General features: G+C 38.4%; 1 protein-coding gene across 1 annotated transcript in view; it reads left to right on the top strand.

The window, feature by feature from the left end:
- LOC123534057 (endoplasmic reticulum resident protein 29-like) overlaps positions 1 to 21941 on the top strand; it is a 60518-nt gene extending 38577 nt beyond the window's left edge. Inside the window, exons 3-4 of the mRNA XM_045316097.2 lie at positions 16787 to 16957; positions 21320 to 21941. Of these exons, the coding sequence (XP_045172032.1) occupies positions 16787 to 16957; positions 21320 to 21657 (509 nt within the window). The 3' untranslated portion in view covers positions 21658 to 21941. The remainder of the gene's footprint in view (positions 1 to 16786; positions 16958 to 21319) is intronic.
- The last annotated feature ends 738 nt before the right edge of the window (positions 21942 to 22679 follow it).

Here is a 22679-nt window from a genome sequence, read left to right as displayed (position 1 = left end):
CACTCTAGAGGTCACAATTTTTGGCCCAATCTTAATGAAACATAGTCAGAATGTTATCCTTAAAAAAGTCTTGGACGAGTTTGATATTGGGTCATCTGGGGTAAAAAACTAGGTCACCAGGTCAAATCAAAGGAAAAGCTTTTTAAACCCTGTAGAGGGCCGCATTTATGACTATTCTTCATGAAATTTGGGTTTCAAATGTTAATTGATGATTTTAAGGGTCCGTTTGAATCTGGGTCATGTAGGGTTAAAAACTAGGTCACCTGGTCAAATCAAAGGAAAAGCTATTTAACACTGTAGAGGCCACATTTATGACCATATCTAATGAAACTTGGTCAGAATGTTTTATCTTGATGCTCTTTAGGTCAAGTTTAAACCTGGGTCAGCTTCGGTCAAAAACTAGGTCACTAGGTTAAATCAAAGGAAAAGCTTGTTAACATTTGTAGAGGCCCACTTTTTATGACTAAATCTTCATGAAACTTAGTCAAAAATATTAAACTTGATGATCTTTAGGTCAAGTTCGAATCTGGGTCATGTTGGGTCAAGAATTAGGTCATGGGGGCAAATCAAAGGAAAAGCTTGTTAACACTCTAGAGGCCACATTTATGACTGTATCTTCATGAAACTTAGAATGTTAAACTTGATGATCTTTAGGTCAAGTTCGAATCTGGGTCATGTTGGGTCAAAAACTAGGTCACGGGGTCAAATCAAAAGAAAAGCTAGTTAATACTGTAGAGGCCACATTTATGAACATATCTTGATGAAACTTGGTCAGAATGTTAATCTTGATGATCTTTAGGTCAATAGGTCAGGTGAGCGATACAGGGCCTTCATGGCCCTCTTGTTTTAAAGATTAATTTCGCTTTGTTGTTACTATAAATAACTTACATGATAACATTTTTATATTCAGCCAAAAAAATTCAATACGAAAACAACTGTGGGTTTTTATATATCGTGGGCTGAGCGCGAAACTATTGTAACTGTATATAAATAAAGAACAAGATACAATAGTTTCGCGCTCAGCCCTCGATATGCACATTTTAATCCAAGTATGTTGTTATAACATATTGTATATGTAGTACAATATTGTTTATACATCATTGACAGATATCAGTTCATTATGTTATACTGCAGTAGAGAAAATTAGGTGCCTTCCAGTAGGGCACTTTGTATTGCATGGCAATACTTCATTCACTTGTTATAATAAAGTGTCCGGTTCAACTGTTACGAAATGTAGATATTTCAAATCGTTTTGGATTATGGTGCGGACAAACATACATGATCTTCTAAAGGCTATTTCGTATACGCCAGTACTCACTGTTCATTCTTGGCATATTTTCAGTCCCTTGTACCACGGAAATAAATACTTTCAGCCCATTTATTATGCCCCCCTTCGAAGAAGGAGGGGTATATTGTTTTGCAGATGTCGGTCGGTCGGTCGGTCGGTCGGAATGTAGACCAGTCTGTTTCCGGATGATAACTCAAGAACGCTTGGGCCTAGGATCATGAAAGTTGATAAGGAAGTTGGTCATCACCAGCAGATGGCCCTATTGATTTTGAGGTCTGTATGTCAAAGGTCAAGGTCACAGTGACCCTAAATAGTAAAAACGGTTTCGGAGATAACTCCAAAACGCTGGGCCTAGGATAAATGAAAGTTGATAGGGAGGTTGGTCATGACCAGCAGATGACCCCTATTGATTTTGAGGTCAGTATTTTAAAAGGGTCAAGGTCACAGTGACCCTGAACAATTAAACGGTTCCGGGATGATTACTCAAGAACGTTTGGGGCCTAGGATCATGAAAGTTGATAGGGGTTGGTCATGACCAGCAAATGACCCCTATTGATTTTGAGGTCAGTATTGTTAAAGGTCAAGGTCACAGTGACCCTGAACAATTCAAAGGGTTTTCCGGATGATACTCAAAAACGCTTGGGCCTAGGATCATGAAAGTTGATAGGGAGGTTGGTCATCACCAGCAGATGACCCTATTGATTTTGAGGTCAGTATGTTAAAGGCAAGGTCAAAGTGACCCTGAAAAATTTAAAACGTTTCCGGATGATAACTCAAGAACGCTTCAGCCTAGGATCACAAAAGTTGATAGGCAGGTTGGTCATGACCAGCAGATGACCCCTATTGATTTTGAGGTCATATATCAAAGGTCAAGGTCACAGTGAACAGGAACATTTTAAAGGGTTTTTCTGAGCAATAACTCAAGAACGCTTGGGCCTAGTTTCAGGAAAATTGATACTTAGGTTGGCCATGACAGCAGATGACCCTATTGATTTTGAGGTCATTAGGTCAAAGGTCAAGGTCGCATTGGCCAGGAACATTTAAAAACAGTTTCTGATCTTCTTGTCCAAAACCATAGGGCCTAGGGCTTTGATTTGGGTATGTAGCAAAATCTAGTGGTCCTCTGCCAAGATTGTTCAGATTTTTTCCCTGGGGTCAATATGGCCCCATCCCGGGGGCCCATGGTTTATATAGACTTATATGGGAAAAAAAAAATTTGAAAAACCTCTTGTCCAAACCACAGGCCTAGGGATTTGATATTTTGTATATGACATCATCTAGTGGTCCTCTACAAAGATTGTTCAATTTTTCCCAAGGGTCAAATATTGCCCTGCCCGGGGGTCACATGGTTTACATAGACTTTATAGGGGGAAAAAAACTTTGAAAATCTTCTTGTCCAAACCACAAAGACTATGGCTTTGATATTTTGTAATGTAGCATCATCTAGTGGTTCTCTACCAAGATTGTTCAAATTATCCCTAGGTCAAATAAGCCCTGCCTCAGGGGTCACATGGTTCTATAAAGACTTCTGTGGGGAAAAAAATTAAAATATTAAGTCCATAACTTACATCATTAAAATTTGGACCACATGTGTATTTTTGAATGGCAAGATGAACCTTGACATGAGTTGACCTTAAACTTGACCTATGACCTACTTTCACATTTCTTTAGCTACAGCCTTCAAATTTGGACCACATGCATAGGTTGTGTACTGAAAAAAACTTTGACCTTGTTATGAACAGTGACCTACTTTCACATTTTTGAAGGTACAGACTTCAAATTTGGTACACATGAATAGTTTTTTGTTCCAAAATAAAATTTGACCTTGATTTTGACCTCGTGACCTACTTTCACATTTCTCAAGCTACAGCCTTCAAATTTGAACCACAAGCATAGCTTTGTGTACTGAAAGTAACTTTGATCTTGAGATTGACCTAGTGACCTACTTTCACATTCCTGAAGGTAGAGGCTTCAAATTTGGATCACTTGCATAGTTTTGTGTTCCGAAATAAAATTTGACCTAGTGACCTACTTTCACATTTTTCAAGCTGCAGCCTTCAAATTTGAACCACATGCATAAGTGAGCATATAATTTGTTCCTTATGCAATTACTAAATGCATCAAGGGGGGCATTTCGTGTTCGACGAGCTCTTGTTATTAGTTATGTCTACCAATGAACCTTTGAATAGCGCCTCTGTGCTGAAGCCTGGGCATGCGTACGAATGAACTGTGCAGCATACTAGTATAGACAGAATGTTATCACAAGCGTTCAAAAAAGTTTATTATATTAGACAATATGTATTTTAAAACCGTCTGCTTTATATATGTGTTGTTTTTTTTTATCATTGCACAAACCCACAACCATTTTAATAAAAATTCAGTATAATTTTGATACACAACGAGTAAATGTGGGGTGTTTAGGAAAAATTTGTTATTATGCGGTTTTAATATAAGTCGTTAAAACATTGTGTTTGCCTACATTTCAAGTTTATTTTCCGCTAATTTATATTGTACGTTAGAACTCATTAATTATCTGCTTAAAACTGTCATTCCTTATTTAAAGAGGTTTTTTATGTTACTAATTCGCTAATTATAACTTAAAAATCAGCGGATTCAGGGAATTGCCGTATACTGCCCCCTCACCCATTCCCCCCCGCCACACACGCACACCCCATGCGCTGTAAATCGGGGTACTGGCTACAAAATGTAATAGGAGATTCCACTTTGAACTTTGAAAACATTAACATGGAAGTGATGGTTCAGGTGGTATAAACATAACATAATGTCATGATAACATACATGCAGTTTGTTGTAACAAGTGTATTGTCAAGCTCAACTAAATATCTAACTTTCTAGCTATTTTCAATCTCACTTAGATATGTCACTGCCAAAACTTTGGTAAAAATTGTTCTCTTTCACTGACAGTGCGTCTAAATTTAAAAAAACCAAAAGAGAAGTTAAACAGTAATCGAAGATGGGTAGAAATCGGAATTTGTTTAAATTTTGAAAAAATGTAAATTGTCTTTTTCCCGTTTAGAGAAAAATTACGAGACAACTAACATACAAGTAAAATGCTTTTAGACTGAGCAAATGAAACGTTCACACATGTGATATACAATCGTAGGGTAGAAATATACCATATTTATACAAACTTCAATGTCAAGATTCAGTTAAACTGCACAAACTCATACAGAACGGAGAGTAAATCGATCGTTTCGTACAATGTATCTAATAAAATTACATATGTTAACCATTTTGTAATTCATGAAAGACCTATAAACAAGGGCCAAGTGTACCGAAAGTTTCGTTTTCATGTATTTTTTTATAGAAATACAGTATGAGATTAAACTACACAAACAAGTTCAATTACCAACATAATTAAAAATTTACGGCGCGTTATAGCACGTATACGACGTCACGGTGGATATGATGTCAATAAGTGTACAAAATAACAATTATTTACATTTCATCAAACCTTAGATTTAGCAATGAAATACTGAATTAAATGTACCAAATCGATCCTAAATTGAGCAGGTTTCGGGCCACAGAAGTGGCCCTCTGGCACTTTTAGTGCATTAGTCGGGCCACAAAAGTGGCCCTCTGGCTGTCTTGGGGTTAAATTACATGTTGCTGAATTTGGGGAGAATAAAATAGAAGTTCATTATTTTTTAAATTTATTGATTTAAAATAATTCATTTCATCATGTGTACTGCAGAACCTTAAAAAGCTTTTTTAACCTATTTACTGTGCCATGTAAGGTTAAAAAGCACTTTCAATATGCTTGGCCCCTAAAAATTGTACTGGGCCCCTAAATTTAAAAAGTTAGAAGCCCAGGTGGCCCTTGGATAAAAAAGTTGATATTTTTCCCTGAACGTATTTTATCAAACTTGCACTGTAGCTGTCAAGAATATACGTTGGCGCTCTTATGCTTGTGACGTCTACCGATATTTGTACGTTACGTCTTAGACGTCACTTCCTTCTTACGTTTGTAAATATATACAATAAAGGTACGAACCCGGAAAACTTGTTTTTTATATTTTCGCCTTATTACTTCCCCATATTGGTGCCGTGAGCAAACTTCAAGGAAATGGGAGAGACTAATTTCAGTCAGAGAGGGACATAGAAGAGTTATTCGGCAATATTTACAGAGAATTGAAACCGCTAAACAAGATCCGACGCCAACAGCATTTAACACGATATTACAAAACATTCGCAATAAATTAGAAAATGTGCGAGAACCCTTGATCAGAAGATTATAGAAGTTATTGAGCAATCTGAGATCGAGACAGAAATACTAGAGGCAGAGAAATACACGTTGAATATAGACATCGAAATAAGCAGTTTGGAAGATTTTAGAAGATCACAAGGCTTTAACCCAGACAGGGAGTTATACCAACCCAGCAGCGAGCCAGAACTCCAGCTGATACCCGGTATACAGAATTCTCAACAAACTGTGAGTTCAAGTTTTTCTCAATCCCATAAACTTCCAAAATTATCACTTCCAACATTCTCAGGTGACTTACTTCAGTGGCAGACATTCTGGGATTAGTATGAATCTTCGGTACATAATAATCCGACCCTTACAGATGTACAAAAGTTCACTTATTTGAAAGCTCAGATAGAGGGTATTGAGCCAACACCATAGCAGGTTTTGCACTCACAAATGCAAACTACACAAGAGCGGTCGACCTACTTCATGAAAGGTTTGGACAAACACATAAGATCGTACAAGCATACATGCAAGTCTTATTATAACTTCCAGCGCCAAGTAATAACCTAAACAGTTTGCAAAGATATTACAATCAACTAGAGTCATACATTCGCGGATTAGAATCACTTGGTCAGCCTCAAGAGACATATGGATCTCTGCTTGTACCAGTTATGATACTGGTACAAGCAGAGATCCATATGTCTCTTATGGATCTCTGCTTGTACCAGTTATGATACTGGTACAAGCAGAGATCCATATGTCTCTTGAGGCTGACCAAGTGATTCTAATCCGCGAATGTATGACTCTATTTGATCGTAATATCTTTGCAGACTGTTTAGGTTATTATGTCTAGTTCCGGCGAAGAACAACGCAGTAGGATTGTGTACTTCCGGTGTCACTGTCGTTTGTCCTATGTCCATGATTGTGATTTCTTTGTGAAATAATCTCCAGCCTTCCGAACAATACAAGTCAATGATTCTAGCTGGACGCAAGCCCAATGTTATATGTGAAATTGCATCTAGAGCTCATGCATTCTGGGTTTACCAGTCGTACCAAGAGAAGACTTACCAAGAATATGTAGCCTCAAAGTCCAAAGAAAGGTGCACACAGATAGAACAATATTATGAGCAGATAGTCTCCAGGACATCAACTGAACTCAACAATGTGTTCTGTGACGAAGATGGTACCAGAGAATTCAACAAATCAACAACCTGTCCTGCATGCCAGACAGACCTTGCCAACAAGTTTGAAATTGTGAGGAACTTTCTCTATAAAACCTCTCCTCTCCTGCTCATCTATGATTTCTCCGTATGTTTTTAACATCTCAGGTTCTTGTCGCAATCTTTGAATAGTGTTCTCTGTCCTTTGCTTAGTGATGTTGTAATTGGTTGGTAGCGCGGCATGGTCAGGTTTCCATGGTAACATGGCAGAATATCTTCCGTCTTTGAACGTTATAGAACAATCTTGGTATCGTTGAAGGTTCGTGCCATACACAGGAAGTGTGTCATTTGCCATACTCAGGAAGTGTGTCATTTGCCGGAAAACGGAAGGGAAACCATACAACGCCCAAGATCCACCACCTCTACCTAGATATAGAGTCGATGATGCTCCACCATTCTCAGTCACAGAAGTTGACTTTACCGGCGCTTTGTACGTGAGAGATAATACCGGATGCGAAACTACACAAGAGCCGTCGAACTACTTCATGAAAGGTTTGGACAAACACATAAGATCGTACAAGCATACATGCAAGCCTTATTACAACTTCCAGCGCCGAGTAATAACCTAAACAGTCTGCAAAGATATTACGATCAACTAGAGTCATGCATTCGCGTATTAGAATCACTTGGTCAGCCTCAAGAGACATATGGATCTCTGCTTGTACCAGTTATCATTGGGAAACTTCCAATGGAAATAAGGAAGAATTTAGCAAGGGAACACGGAAGCAATAGTGGATTTTAGCAGATCTTTGGGGGGCAATTCACAAAAAAATCACAATCATGGACGTAGGACAAAAAGACAGTGACACTGGGAAGTAAAACGATCCTACTGCGTTGTTCTTCGCCGGAACTAGACAAAAATCAAAGGGCACAAAAACTACAAAAAGACAGATACTATCAAAACTAGTGACAAAAAAGCATGTATATATTGCGACGAAGAGCATTCGCCGAACAATTGTAACAAGGTGACTTCTTTTGAAGCACGGATTGAAATTGTTACAAAGAAAAAAATGTGTTTTAACTGCTTGAGGAACATCAAGTTTCAAAATGTGGATCTAACAATAGATGTGGCAATTGCAAAAGGAAACATCATACCAGTATCTGTGAAAGTAGTTTTCCACAGTCTACAGAGACAACACAGCAGAACAGATTTAAAAGTGACAAAAGCTATGCTGCACTCAGCGATACAGTCTACACCTAATGTATTACTGAAAACAGCCAAGCACAAATATGTTCCCAATCAAAGTCAGCACCGAAGCTAATATTCTGTTTGATGAAGGGTGCAGCGTTCATTTATTACCGACGAATTAGCTGGGCCGATTGAAACTTACCCGTGGAAATATTGAGACTATTCACTTGACGTTTATTTGGAGATTGAACCAGTCCCGTTAGACATATGAACACTACAACAGTCCTTTTTATAACAGATGACGGAAAAAGGATTGCCAATCAAGTCCTAATTGTCCCAACGATAGCAGTTCTGCTAAGAAACCTACAAAACAACGTTACCAACTTACCTTACCTACGAAGGCTGAAGTTAGCACATCCTTTAACAGACGATAATTCATTTGAAATTTCACTTTTGATTGGCGCAGATTACTTTTGGGAGATTGTACAGAATCACGTAGTTCGTGGAAATGGACCTACCTCTGTCAGCTCAAAGATTGGTTACCTCCTGTCAGGACCACTTCCAATGTCACCCCCTACGCCTACAACAAATCACATTCCGAATGTATTTACTTCGCCGCCTGATGTCAGTCAATTAGAACAGTTTTGGAAATTAGAGTCAATGGGGATAGTGTCCCATGAAGAAGATAATTCTACTAAAGAATACCTTCAACGATACCAAGATTGTTCTATAACGTTCAAAGACGGAAGATATTCTGCCATGTTACCATGGAAACCTGACCATGCCGCGCTACCAACCAGTTACAACATCACTAAGCGAAGGACAGAGAACACTATTCAAAGATTGCGACAAGAACCTGAGATGTTAAAAACATACGGAGAAATCATAGACAGGCCTCGATCTTAACCTACTTCTGCTGGTAGCCAGCAGGGCTACCAACTTGTGAAATCAAGTAGCCCGACCAGGTTTCTGGTAGTCCCGTTTTGGAAAAGAGAAAAATATATTACAGTCTTCACCTTAATTTTTTTTCAGCAATTGTCCTTTCGGGCAAGTAAGTTAAGAAAACCATTTGCCAGAAAACATTTTAATTGCCCGAAATCATTTTGTTTATAAATATGATGTATTTTAGTTTATGCTTGATTCAACATTCAGTTATTTAAATGGTAGGCAACAAACCTACCCACACTATCCATGGGCAGGCTAAGCCAACATAAGTGGATAACCATGTTACAATATTCAAGTAACTAGCAGACAGAAATTATGGGAGAAAACTGTAGAAAAAAAGTAAGACCTATACCAGTATCTAGTTATATGCCAGGCGTGGGGTTCAAATTTGCACTACCCTGGCCAAAAAAAAGTAGGGTTGGTAGGTCGGTATTTGTTTTTTGTTTTTTTGCATTATGATCAAGTAAATGTAGCCTATTATCACAGTTCCGGGCGACGTGGACACAATAATCATCATCAACCCACCCGTGTTTAAAGCGAAAAAGAAACATTAACAATTATCGGTAACTAGAAAATGCTTTTGTAAAAAAGCGCATGTCTCCCCCAATGCAAAGTCCTATAGGCAAGAAGTCAATAGGGGTCAGGAGCGAAAGTCAAAGAGACACTGATGGTTGGCTGCAATAGGGATCATCTACTTGGCATGTCCAGTCATCCCGCTAAATTTCAACACTCTTGGCCTAGTGGTTCTCAAGTCACTGTTCAGGCTCCTGTGACCTTGACCTTTAATAGACTGACCCCAAAATCAATAGGGGTCATCTACCCTGCATGTTCAATCATCCTGGGTCAAGTGGTTCTCAAGTTATTGATCGGAACTGGTTATCAATGTTCAGGCCCCTGTGACCTTGACCTTTAATGAAGTGACCCCAAAAACAAAAGGGGTCATTTACTCTGCATGAACAATCATCCTATGAAGTTTCAACATTCTGGGTCAAGTGGTTCTCAAGTTACTGACTGGAAATGGTTTTCAATGTTCAGGCCCCTGTGACCTTGACCTTTAATGGAGTGACCCCAAAATCGTTAAGGGTCATCTACTCTGCATGACCAATCATCCTATGAAGTTTCATCATTCTGGGTCAAGTGGTTCTCAAGTTACTGACCAGAAATGGTTTTCAATATTCAGGCCCCTGTGACCTTGACCTTTCACAGAGTGACCCCAAAATCGTTAGGGGTCATCTACTCTGCATGACCAATCATCCTATTAAGTTTCAACATTCTGGGTCAAGTGGTTCTCAAGTTACTGACCGGAAATGGTTTTCAATGTTCAGGCCCCTGTGACCTTGACCTTTAATGGAGTGACCCCAAAATTGATAGGGGTCATCTACTTTGCATGTACAATCATCCTATGAAGTTTCAACATTCTGGGTCAAGTGGTTCTCTAGTTATTGATCGGAAATGGTTTTCCATGTTCAGGCCCCTGTGACCTTGACCTTTGATGGAGTGACCCAAAAATCAATAGGGATCATCTACTCTTCATGACCAACCATCCTATGAAGTTTCAACATTCTGGGTCAAGTGGTTCTCTAGTTATTGATCGGAAATGGTTTTCAATGTTCAGGCCCCTGTGACCTTGACCTTTGACGGAGTGACCCAGAAATCAATAGGGGACATCTACTCTTCATGGCCAATCATCCTATGAAGTTTCAACATTCTGGGTCAAATGGTTCTCTAGTTATTGATCGGAAATGGTTTTCAATGCTCAGGCCCCTGTGACCTTGACCTTTGACGGAGTGACCCCAAAAACAATAGGGGTCATCTACTCCAGCAGCCCTACAACCCTATGAAGTTTCAAGGTTCTAGGTCAAATGGTTCTCCAGTTACTGCCAGGAAATGAAGTGTGACGTACGGACGGACGGACAGGGCAAAAACAATATGTCTCCTGGGGGAGACATAATTATTCTGTTGATAAACAAGTAATTGGCCTTGTTTTCATCATCAGTTAAAACCCCCTCAAAGAGCTAAAAGAAGTGTGTCGGTATCATGGCATCTAAAGTGGAGATCAAAGGGGTTTAGTTGCCCGAGATTGTCATGGCATTACGTCATGTTTTCGCGCCATGTGACACATCACTGTCTGATCGTATGGCCTCGGTTCTTTAAATTGTTGAGAAGAAATCAGTAAAAAAGTATCTTCTTTATTTTTTTTTAAAAGCGAATGCGCAATATCCCGTATAAACTGACAGGTAAATGTGTCAAACGATAATAGTAGATATCCTACCTCTGTGACCTATTTGCCCTCAAGGAATTTACATTATTGTTTGAAAAGAATATCTGACATAGTGTCGAGTCAAAAAAGACATGTACAAAGATTCATTTACTTATTAAACTTATTAAAAACCACAGCGACATCATACTGCTTTATTTTAAAACAATCATTGTTTTTATTTACGTTCACGAGGTCCCGTAACCTATTCATCTGCACGTGCAGAAATCTGTTTGCCAGAAATCGTTTTACTCGATGTATTTAAATTGCTGCTGCTTTTTCATTATTTAAGATTTTTTAATTCTGTTTTTTGTACTTTCTTGTCAAAAGTCTGAATTTTATGACCATAGTATGTATTATTTATTTACTTTTAGAAATAAATAAATAATTAAGATCGCGCTGTTTGAAATTTTACAAATAATTGTATGAAACTTCGATCGTTTTTATAGAATTTTGCCTACATTTCTGTGACATCTTATTAAAATCGTTATAGAATTCAAACTGTATTATTTCTAAAGCGGTGCTGAAAATTTGAAGCAATTATATTAAAAAATGAATGCACTACAAGCGTTTTTTGTGTACGTGTCGATAAACATTTAAGTAACGGCGATACGATAGGTCGCACGTGCTCGTGGAATGGAAAATTACTGTCATGACGTTTTGATATCTTTACGATTCGCTGGTAAATTCCAGTCAATCCAGGTAATTTTTAGGGATGTAATTTCTGAATTTTGTAAAGTTACTTTATATATTGCAAATCTGAAGTCATCAATTCATGCATAAATATACGAAAGCTAGTATTTAGGATGTACATTTCAGATTCATGAAGTTCTTTTTGTAATTATTGTGAAAATTAAGGGATTTAAATTTCGGAAAAATGGCCGACCGGTGTTAAGCGGACCGAAAATATCGTTGTCATTTAAAAGGAAACATCAGATAAATCGGTGAAATTTCACGCTTTTATTATTAACATGTTTGAAAACTTAGTAGCCCGACGGACTACCCAGCTTGGGAAATTCGGCAGTCCGTCAGAAAAACTGGTAGCCTGGGGCTACCGGGCTACCGTCAAGATCGAGGCCTGATAGATGAGCAGGAGAGGAGAGGTTTTATAGAGAAAGTTTCTCACACACAGATCCCGTCCCATAATGTACATTACATTCCTCATCATGGAGTCAAGAAAGATTCAACAACCACCCCTATTCGTATTGGTTACGATTATAGCTGACAGTCAAGTGACATGCCCAGTTTAAATGATTGCTTAGAATCGACACCACCGGTGCTGAATGATTTGACAAGTATTCTTGTTCCTTTCTGTCTACACAGATATGCCGTGTCTACTGACATAGAGAAAGCATTTTTGCACGTGCGATTAGATGAGAAAGACAGAGAGATTTTTGTGGTTGAGTGACCCAATTGATGCCAGTAGTCAGTTAGCTACCTACAGATTCAAATCCGTTCTTTTTGGCGCAACCTGTTCTCCGTTCATCCTAAGCGCGACAATACTGAAACATCTCCAAGAAAACAAAAACAACTGGGTCAGTGAAATCATAAAGAGAGACTTGTATGTAGATAACATAATGACGAGCTTTCCCCTAGAGTCAGATATCATTGTCTTCTTCCGTTGTACTCGAACTATGATGTCAGACGCAGGTTTCAATCTAAGATCTTGGACTTCAAACAGTCAACGTTTGCAGTCAGTTGCTGCAACAGAAAATGTTCTCGAGACAGACAAAATCACCAAAGTACTAGGTATGCTATGGAACACCGACACAGATGAATTGTCATTTCAAAACAGATCCATCCACATTTCGGCGTATACTACCAAACGTGAAATTCTACAACAGACGTCCAGAATATATGACCCACTAGGTCTGTTGAGTCCGGTTACCTTCCGTGCAAAGATCATGCTACAAGACCTCTGGCAACATGGATATACCTGGGATGCTCCATTACCAGACGACATACAACAAAGATGGTCAATCCTTGCTACAGATTTGAACCTGATTATGAAAACAAAATTCCTGCGTCACTACTTTCCAAATACTTGCGCAGCAGAAGACAATAACTGTGTAACAGACGACAACTGTAGTGTAGCAGATAACAGTTGCAGTTCAGCAGACATGAGTACTCTTCACATCTTCGTTGATGCTAGTATCCAATCTTACGGTGCGGTAGCCTATCTATGTGGTAATCAGAAATCTACATTCGTTATGGCAGAAACTCGTGTAGCACCTCTGAAAACATTAACGTTACCACGATTACAACTTATGGCCGCAGTGGTGGGAGCGCGTCTTGCAAATCATTTACAACATGCGTGTTCAATTGATTCTGGAAATACATACCTGTGGTCAGATAGCCAAATTGTTCTACACTGGTTACACACAACGAAGCCATTAAAAAGATTCGTTGAGAACAGAATTCGTGAAATCAAGGAGCTGACAGATGTGCAACATTGGAGATACTGCCCCACCCATGACAACCCTGCCGATCTTCAGACACGTGGAATATCTGCAAAACAGTACAATAATAGCCTTGCTGGAAGTCAGGTCCTTCATGGATCAGTAAACCTTCAAAATGGCCGACTTGGAATTTACAAGATACGTCAGTGATGACAGCAGTGACAAATGACACCCTAGAATACAATATAGGTAACCTTTTATCACAGCACGACTCAGAAACAATAACTAAACTCTGACTACATAACATCATCAACATAAGTAAATTCAGCAAGTATATGAAGCTTCTAAGAGTTACGGCATATGTACTTAGATTCGTTAACAATTGTAGAGCATCTTGTCGTAAAATATCAAATCCATTAACAGCTGCAGAACTACAAAAGTCTGAAAAGTTGTGGATTCAGAGTTGTCAGGTTACAACATACAACAATGAAATATCAAACCTGAGTTTCAGCAAAAATCGCCTTCCACTCGTGAAACAACTACGTCTCTTCTTAGATGGTGAAGGTTTCATTCGTGGTGGCGGAAGGATTCAGAACGCACCCCTTGGTGAAATGACAATATTCCCGTATTTACTACCTACGAAACACCTACTTACTCATCTTGTAATACTGGATGCTCATGAAAGACAATTACTGTGTAACAGACGACAACTATAGTGTAGCAGACGACAGTTGCAGTTCAGCAGACATGAATACCCTTCACATCTTCATTGAGGCCAATATCCAGTCTTATTACTTGCCGATATTGGTGCCGTGAGCAAACTTCAAGGAAATGGAGAGACTAATTTCAATCAGAGAGGGACATAGAAGAGTTATTCGGCAATATTTACAGAGAATTGAAACAGCTAAACAAGATCCGACGCCAACAGCATTTAACACTATATTACAGAACATTCGCAATAAATTAGAAAATGTGCAAGAACTTGATCAGAAGATTATAGAAGTTATTGAGCCATCTGTGATCGATGCACAAGTAAACAGGCAGATGTAGACTTTAGTTTCGCATCCGGTATTATCTCACACGTACAAAGCGCCGGTAAAGTCAACTCCTGTGACTGAGAATGGTGGAGCACCGTCGACCGGATGCGAAACTAAAGTCTACATCTGCCTGTTTACTTGTGCATCGACCAGAGCTGTTCACCTAGAAGTTGTGCCTGACTTATCGGAAGAATCATTTTTACCAGCGTTCAGGAGATTTTGCAGCCATATGTCCGTACCAAATATCATGATATCAGACAATGCTTCGACTTACATGGCTGCGTCCAACCATATTAAACGTCTGTTTGAATCAGACTCACTTCAAAAAACACTCAGCCACAAGGGTACAAAGTGGCAATTTATTCCTAAACGTTCACCTTGGTATGGGGGATGGTGGGAAAGGCTTATTGGTTTAACAAAAAGATCATTGAAAAAAGTACTTGGTCGAGCGTATATAACTCACGAAACACTGCAAACAGTTGTGACGGAAGTAGAAGCCGTAATGAATGATAGACCACTTGCATACGTCACTTGCGATTCATCAGATCCAGATCCTCTTACGCCAGCCCATCTACTCTACGGCCGGAGATTGACCACGTTACCATATCAAGACGTAACTGATACACAGATCACTAATCCAATACTTAGTGATACATCGGGAATAACGAAACGAGCAAGGGTCCAGAAGAATCTCATTGACAGCTTCCGGGAAAAATGGAGACGCGAGTATCTTACTGCCCTACGTGAGAACCACCAAAGGACAGGAAACAATCATCAGACGATAAGAGTAGGAGATGTCGTTCAAGTCCATGACAAAAAATCACGTTCTCATTGGAAACTAGCAGTTGTAGAAGACCTTATAGCTGGAAAAGATGGTCTTGTACGTGCCGCGAAAATCAGAACGAACAATAGTGTTACAAACAGAGCTACAGAACAACCCATTAAACACTACCCATTAGAAGTGCAATAAGAGTAAAATATAATCAATGCAAAGAGACTCACCAGATAAACTGTTCTTAAGCAAATTTTATCTGTTTATTTATTTTAGAAGATAAAGACTGTATTTCATATCATCTTGCGGCCCCCAGTGTCAAGAATATACGTTGGCGCTCTTATGCGCGTGACGTCTACCGATATTTGTACGTTACGTCGTAGACGTCACTTCCTTCTTACATTTGTAAATATATACAATAAAGGTACGAACCTGGAAAAACGTGTTATTATACATCGCCTTATTACTTCCCGATAGTAGCATCATTATAGGGTCCTCTCTAAAACGTGCACTTGGCCCCTTTTAGAGGCCACTAGAGTTAATAATAGAAAATACCTTTAAACAACTTTTTATGAACTGCTTGCTGGATCTTCATCCAACTTGGTTAGTAGCATCATTATAAGGTCCCCCAATTGAGGTATTTGCCCTTTTTAAGGGCCTCTAGAGCTAAAAATAGAAATACCTTTAAATAACTTCTTTTCTTGAACTGCTTGATGAACTTTCATCAAACTTATTTGGTGGCATCATTATAAAGTCTTATGGATATATGCAAATTATAATCCAAGTGTTGTTATAACATATTGTATTATAATTTATAATACAATATTGTTTATACATCATTGACAGATATCAGATCATTATGGTATACTGCAGTAGAGAAAATTAGTTGCTTTCCGGTACGGGACTTTGTATTGCATGGCAATACTTCATTCACTTGTTATGTCTCCCACCACACAGTGGTGTGGGAGACATATTGATTTACTCCAGTCTGTCTGTGTGTGTGTGTGTGTGTGTGTGTGTGTCACAAAGCTTGTCCGCACTCTAAGTCGAACATTTCTCATCCGATCTTCACCAAACGTCAACAAAATGTGTCTGCCAATAAGTGCTTGGCCAAGTTCGATAACTAGCCAAATCGGCCCAGGCACTTCGGAATTATGACCCTTGAATTATCAAAAACACTCTTCTTGCGCAGTTTTGCCCCCAAACCGGCGCCTATACTACTAGTAGTATAGGCGTCCTTTTTGTGTCAAGAAAGCGCATTCATACCGGTATGTGGATTAAGTAACAGTATATAAAAACTGACTTACTATTTAGATGATTAGACAGTTGTTGGAGACATGCGCTTTCCTCAAAAGCATCTCTAGTTTCATTTTGAATTTGTGAGTTTGTATGTCTTCCTTTTGTGTTCTAACCTCACATAGTGGGGTCACCTTTGTCCTATGGACACATTTCTAATCCTAGACAAAGCCTGTTTCAAACAAGCCTTTTGCAGGGTATAAATTATCACTCTAGTTGATATATATTTTCAGATTATGGTGATAAAGATAATGTGGACTTGGCAGAGAGGTTTAATGTACCCACAAATAAAGACAGCCTCCCTGTGTACCTATTGTTCCAACTGGGGGTGGAACAACCCATCAGGTATACTGGTGATAACCTAGATGCTGATGATATCAAGAAATTTGTCATGAAAGAATCAGGTAAGCTCTATGAAATTAACATATGCAGCAATATCTTCTTAGAGAGCAGGGTATTAGTCCCCGACTGGGTGAAAACCAGTTTTGGGGACTATAGAAATGCGCTTTTCTGTCGTCTGTCATTCTGTTCGTTCGCAATTTTGTGTCCAGTCCATAACTCTGTCATTCGTTAAGGGATTTTAATATTACTTGGCACAAATGTTCTCCATCCACCGAAGGGATTTTAATATTACATGGCCCAAATGTACTTCATAATAAGATGATGTGTCGTGCACAACTTTCAGACCCCTAGCTCAAAAGTCAAGGTCACACTTGGCAGTCAAATTTTAACATGGCATGAACAGGGTCTGTTTCGTGTCCGGTCCATAACTCTGTCATTCATCAAGGGCTTTTAATGTTACTTGGCACAAATGTTCTGAGATGACATGTCATTACATATTATACGCAAAACCCGGACCCCTTGCTCAAAGGTCAAGGTCACAATTGGAGGTCAAAAGTCAACAGTGTCTCAGCTGAGTTATTGTGATCGCACGGTGTCCGGCGTCTGTTGTCTGTCAACATTTAGCTTATGTATGCGATAGAGGCTGTATTTTTCAATCGATCTTCATGAAATTTGGTCAGAATGATTGCCTCGATGAATTCTAGGCTAGATCGAAAATGGGTCATCTGGGGTCAAAAACTAGGTCACTATGTCAAATCAAAGAAAAACCTTGTGTATACAATAGAGACTACATTTTACACCGAAACTTTATGAAATTGGATGAAATCTAGGTCAAGTTCAAATATGGGTCATCTGGGGTCAAAAACTAGGTCATCCAGTCAAATCAAGGAAAAACCCATGGATCGAATTTAGCGGTCGCTAAAATGCAAGTAGGAAATCATGGCACTCGAATATTTTCATGATCACGTTCCTTTGCTCTTTAAAATCTCCTTTGGGGTACTTATTTTACCAATAATCATGTGACCGCTTGTAGACCCTTGTCGCTGTTATACAAATGTAATTATCGGATATCTAAGTAAGCGTCTAGACGATATTTGTTTTTGTTTTGGTCGGTGATTCGCAACTTCGAAAATGGAGAGGGAAATCACAAGTTTCTTTGGGTGAAAAAAGCCAGCGGAGACCTAAAATGCTAGTGACCTTCATGAAATTTGATCACAATGTTTGTCTGGATGAAATCTAGGTCAGATTCAAACATGGGTCATCTTGGCTCAAAACTAGGTCATCTGGTCAAATAAAAAAAAAATCTTGCATATGATCAGAATGTTTGTTTTGATGAAATCTAGGTCAAGTTCAAATAGGGATCATCTGGGTTCAAGAACTAGGTCACCCAGTAAAATCAAAGAAAAACTTTGTGAATGCAAGAGGCTGTATTTTTCAATTGATCTTGATTATATATGGTCAGAATGATTGCCTTGATGAAATCTATGCCAAGTTCGAAAATGGATCATTTGGGATCAAAAACTAGGTCACTAGGTCAAATCTAAGAAAAACCTTGTGTATGCTATAGGGACTGCATTTTACACCGGTCTTCATGAAATTTGATCAGAATGTTTGTCTGGATGAAATCTAGATCATGTTGAAATATGAGTCATCTGGGTTCAAAAACTAGGTCATCCATTCAAATCAAAGAAAAACCTTATGTACGCAATAGGGGCTGCATTTTACACTGGATTTTCATAAAATTTAGTCAGAATGCTTGCTTTGATGAAATCTAGAGTCACTGGACCTATGCTCGCCCAGGCACATGCTCGCCCATTTTTTAATTTGATGCCAGATTGTGTAATAAAGATGCAAACTTTTATCAGATGTGTTGTTTATTTTTTGTACCCTTTGTGTCCCACTTTCTGTCCTCACTTTTGAAGAGTTTCCGGTTCCGGTCAAGGTCGATAGCAGACGAAAATAAAAGTGAAAGTGAAACCAAAAATGAAAGTGGCCAAAAAGAAACATGACTTAAAATAAATATTTTCAAAAACACTGGTTAAAAACTGTTGCAAAACTAAAGGTTAAACATATTATGAACTTTTTATGCAGTTTATTTCAAACTATCAGACCAAATAATGATTTTATATCAGCAAATATTCGTCGACTCCGGGCTGTCAAAATTGTTTTCGAAATGCTGCTTCCAGGGCAAAAACAATTACAGACAATTTTACCATCATCTTTTACATCTAGTTTATTTAAATGTAATTGAAAATATGTTTTTTATGCAATTTTGTGATTCGTCTGCACCCTACCCATAACTTCTAGGCAAGAATGCTGCATCATTAGTTTTTACAGTAAATACGTTTTGATAACTTCTATTGTATAACTATCATGCTTTTTGCGGGAAGAAAATATGTTGTTGAGAATACTGATAGATTAGACTAAATGTTTATCTTGTCATTTAATACGTAAATGGTTTTCTTTTAAAAATATACCACTGGGCGAGCATGGGTCCTGTCCACCTGGAAAAATGATGGAAACAGTATAGTGGTGTTATGCCCGATTTTCAAAGTCCCGGATGTAAGTGTTTACTAAAAATTGGGTCATTTGAATTGGGCAATGCCTGGGTAGAACTAACGAGGCAAAAAAGTTGATACATAGTATTACAATAAAAATATTGTAATTTTAATGCCTTTTCTGGGCGAGGACTGGTCCAGTCAGTCTAGGTCAGGTTGGAATATGGGTAATCTAGGGTCAAAAACTAGGTTGCTTGGTCAAATCAAAGAAAAACCTTGTGTATGCAATAGGGACTGCATCTTTCACTGGATCTTCATGAAATTTGATCAGAATGTTTGTTTTGATGAAATCTAGGTCGAGTTCAAAAAGGGAACATCTGGGTTCAAGAACTAGGTCACTTAGTAAAATCAAAGAAAACTTTGTGAATGCAATAGGGGCTACATTTTAGGCAGGATGTTCAGGAAATTTGATGGAAATGTTCGCTTTGATGAAATTCAGGTCAAGTTCAAATATGGATCATGTTAGGTCAAAAACTAGGTCGCCTGGTCAAATCAAAGAATAACCTTGTGTATGCAGTAGGGGCTGCATTTTTCAGTGAATCTTCATGAAATTTGATTAGAATGTTTGTCTTGATGAAAGCTAGGTCTAGTTCAAATATGGGACACTCTGTTAAAGGTCAAGGTCACAGGGACCTGAACATGGAAAACCATTTCAGGTCAATAACTTGAGAACCACTTAGCCTAGAATGTTAAAATTTCATAGGATGATTGGACATGCAGAGTAGATGACCCGAAATGGTTTTGGGGTCACTTTTTTAAAGGTCAAGGTCACAGGGGCCTGAACATGGAAAACCATTTCTGTTCAGTAACTTGAGAACCACTTGACCCAGAATGTTTAAACTTCATAGGATAATTGGACATGCAGATTAGATGGTCCCTGTTGATTTTGGGGTCACTCTGTTAAAGGTCAAGGTCACAGGGGCCTGAACATGGAAAACCATTTCCGGTCAATAACTTGAGAACCACTTGGCCTAGGATGTTGAAATTTCATAGGATGATTGGACATGCAGAGTAGATGATCCCTAATGATTTTGGGGTCACTTTTTTAAAGGTCAAGGTCACATGAGTCTGAACATGGAAAACCATTTCCGTTGAGTAACTTGAGAACCACTTGACCCAGAATGTTGAAACTTCATAGGATGATTGGTCATGCAGAATAGATGACCATATTGATTTTGGGGTCACTCTATTAAAGGTCAAGGTCACAGGGGCCTGAACATGGAAAACCATTTCCGGTCAGTAACTTGAGAAACACTTGACCCAAAATGTTGAAACTTCATAGGATGATTGGAAATGCAGAGTAGATTACCCGTATTGATTTTGGGGGTCACTCTGTTAAAGGTCAAGGTCAGAAAATGGAAATCCATTTCCAGTCAATAGCTTGAGAACCATTAATGACCTAGAAACATCAAACTTCAAAGGGTGACAGGACATACAGAGTAGATGACCCCTGTTGTTTTTGAGGTCACTCCATCAAAGGTCAAGGTCACAGGGGGCTGAACATAAAAACTCTTTCCAGTCAGTAACTTGAGAACAACTTGACCCAGAATGTTGAAACGTAATAGGATGATTGGACATGCAGAGTAGATGACCCCTTCTGATTTCAGGGTTACTTGATCAAAGGTCAAGGTCACAGGGGCCTGAACATGGAAAACCGTTTCCAATTCATAACTCGAGAATGCACTAGGCCCCAGAATATTGAAACTTAGTGGGATGATTGGACATACCAAGTAGATGATCCCTATTGCATCCAACCATCAGTGTCTCCTGTCCCCTATTGACTTCTTGCCTATATGACTATGTAATGGGGGAGACATGCGCTTTTCTACAAAAGCATCTTCTAGTTGTTATTTAATTTGTTTTTAGGTCTGTGGCTTGGATTACCGGCATGTCTAGAACAGTTTGACAATCTGGTAAAACAGTTCTTCCAAGGTACAGCAGACGAGAAGAACAAGCTGATTGCTCAAGCAGAAAGGGAGGCAGGTGCTTTAACAACTGACAAAGACAAAGCATCTGCAGATATGTATATTAAAACAATGAAGAAAGTTTTGGAGAAGGGAATTAGTTTTGTAAATAGTGAAATTGAAAGATTAGAAAAATTAAGATCTGGTAAATTGAGTGATAAAAAGAAAGAGCAGATAGGGGATAGATTAAACATTTTAGCAACTTTCAGCATTAGCAAAGATACTAAAGACGAGTTGTGATGAAGTTGCTTTGTATCATTATGTTAAGACATCCCCTGCAGTTATGCTTTTAATTAAACTATTTCAAGTGCCATTATTGTTCAAGTGAAGCTTAGTGCTTTCACCATAAAAAATTATTTACATGTTTAAAGGGTTGAAAACACTTATTCATGAACGGTCCAATAATCAGATACTGTTAAATCATTTTAAAGAATGTGTGGATTTACCCAAAACAGATTTTTCAGTGATATATGAATTATGGATTTAAACTTTTACGAATAAAATGAACAGAAATTTTAAATGTTCATAGGGATTACATTTTGTGGATTGATTATGCTAGAATATTATAGTTTCGTGTTCACATGTTTAATTTTAATGTTGTGTATATTATGTATGATAGGGTTCTTAAGGATAACATGGTGTAATATCCATATTTCATATCTTGTCACTGGGTGGTAATATTTAAATGAAATTTTGTCACTTTAAAGACATTCAAAATTAAAAACTTTTCACCGAGAGATTTTTCAAATTTTGTCATATTTGGGGGGAGATTATCGGTATTGAAGTTAACATTGATGCCTATGGGAAATATATAATTTCTTTGATTATGAGAATCTGAACTTGAGTTTCGAGAAAATTTTGCGGTAGAAAGCTGCATTATATGATTCTGATACAAATATCAAAAAGAAATCTAAAATTCCCAATAGGGAAAAGGAGAAAAAATTTTTTTTCTAGTTTTCAGTGGAGATAACTCAAGAAAAACCAAAATTATCAGGGGAGGTAATCTAAAGGAAATTTTTGAGAACTTCTGTCATTATATAACTTGTCAATATGTACCTTATTTCTATCGTTTGACATTTTTAGCCCAACATCATCAGATGGTGGGCTATTCAAATCACTCTGCGTCCGTGGTCCGTCGTCCTTCCGTCAGTCCGTCCGTCCTTCCGTCCGTTAACAATTTCTCGTTATCGCATCTCCTCAGAAACTACCTGGGGGATTTTGACCAAACTTTGTCAGAATGATGTATTGGTAACCTAGTTGTG

The sequence above is a fragment of the Mercenaria mercenaria genome, chromosome 12 (genome assembly GCF_021730395.1).
Source record: "Mercenaria mercenaria strain notata chromosome 12, MADL_Memer_1, whole genome shotgun sequence".
Classification (NCBI taxonomy): Eukaryota; Metazoa; Mollusca; class Bivalvia; order Venerida; family Veneridae; genus Mercenaria; species Mercenaria mercenaria.
This window is presented reverse-complemented; position numbering and strand designations above follow the sequence as displayed.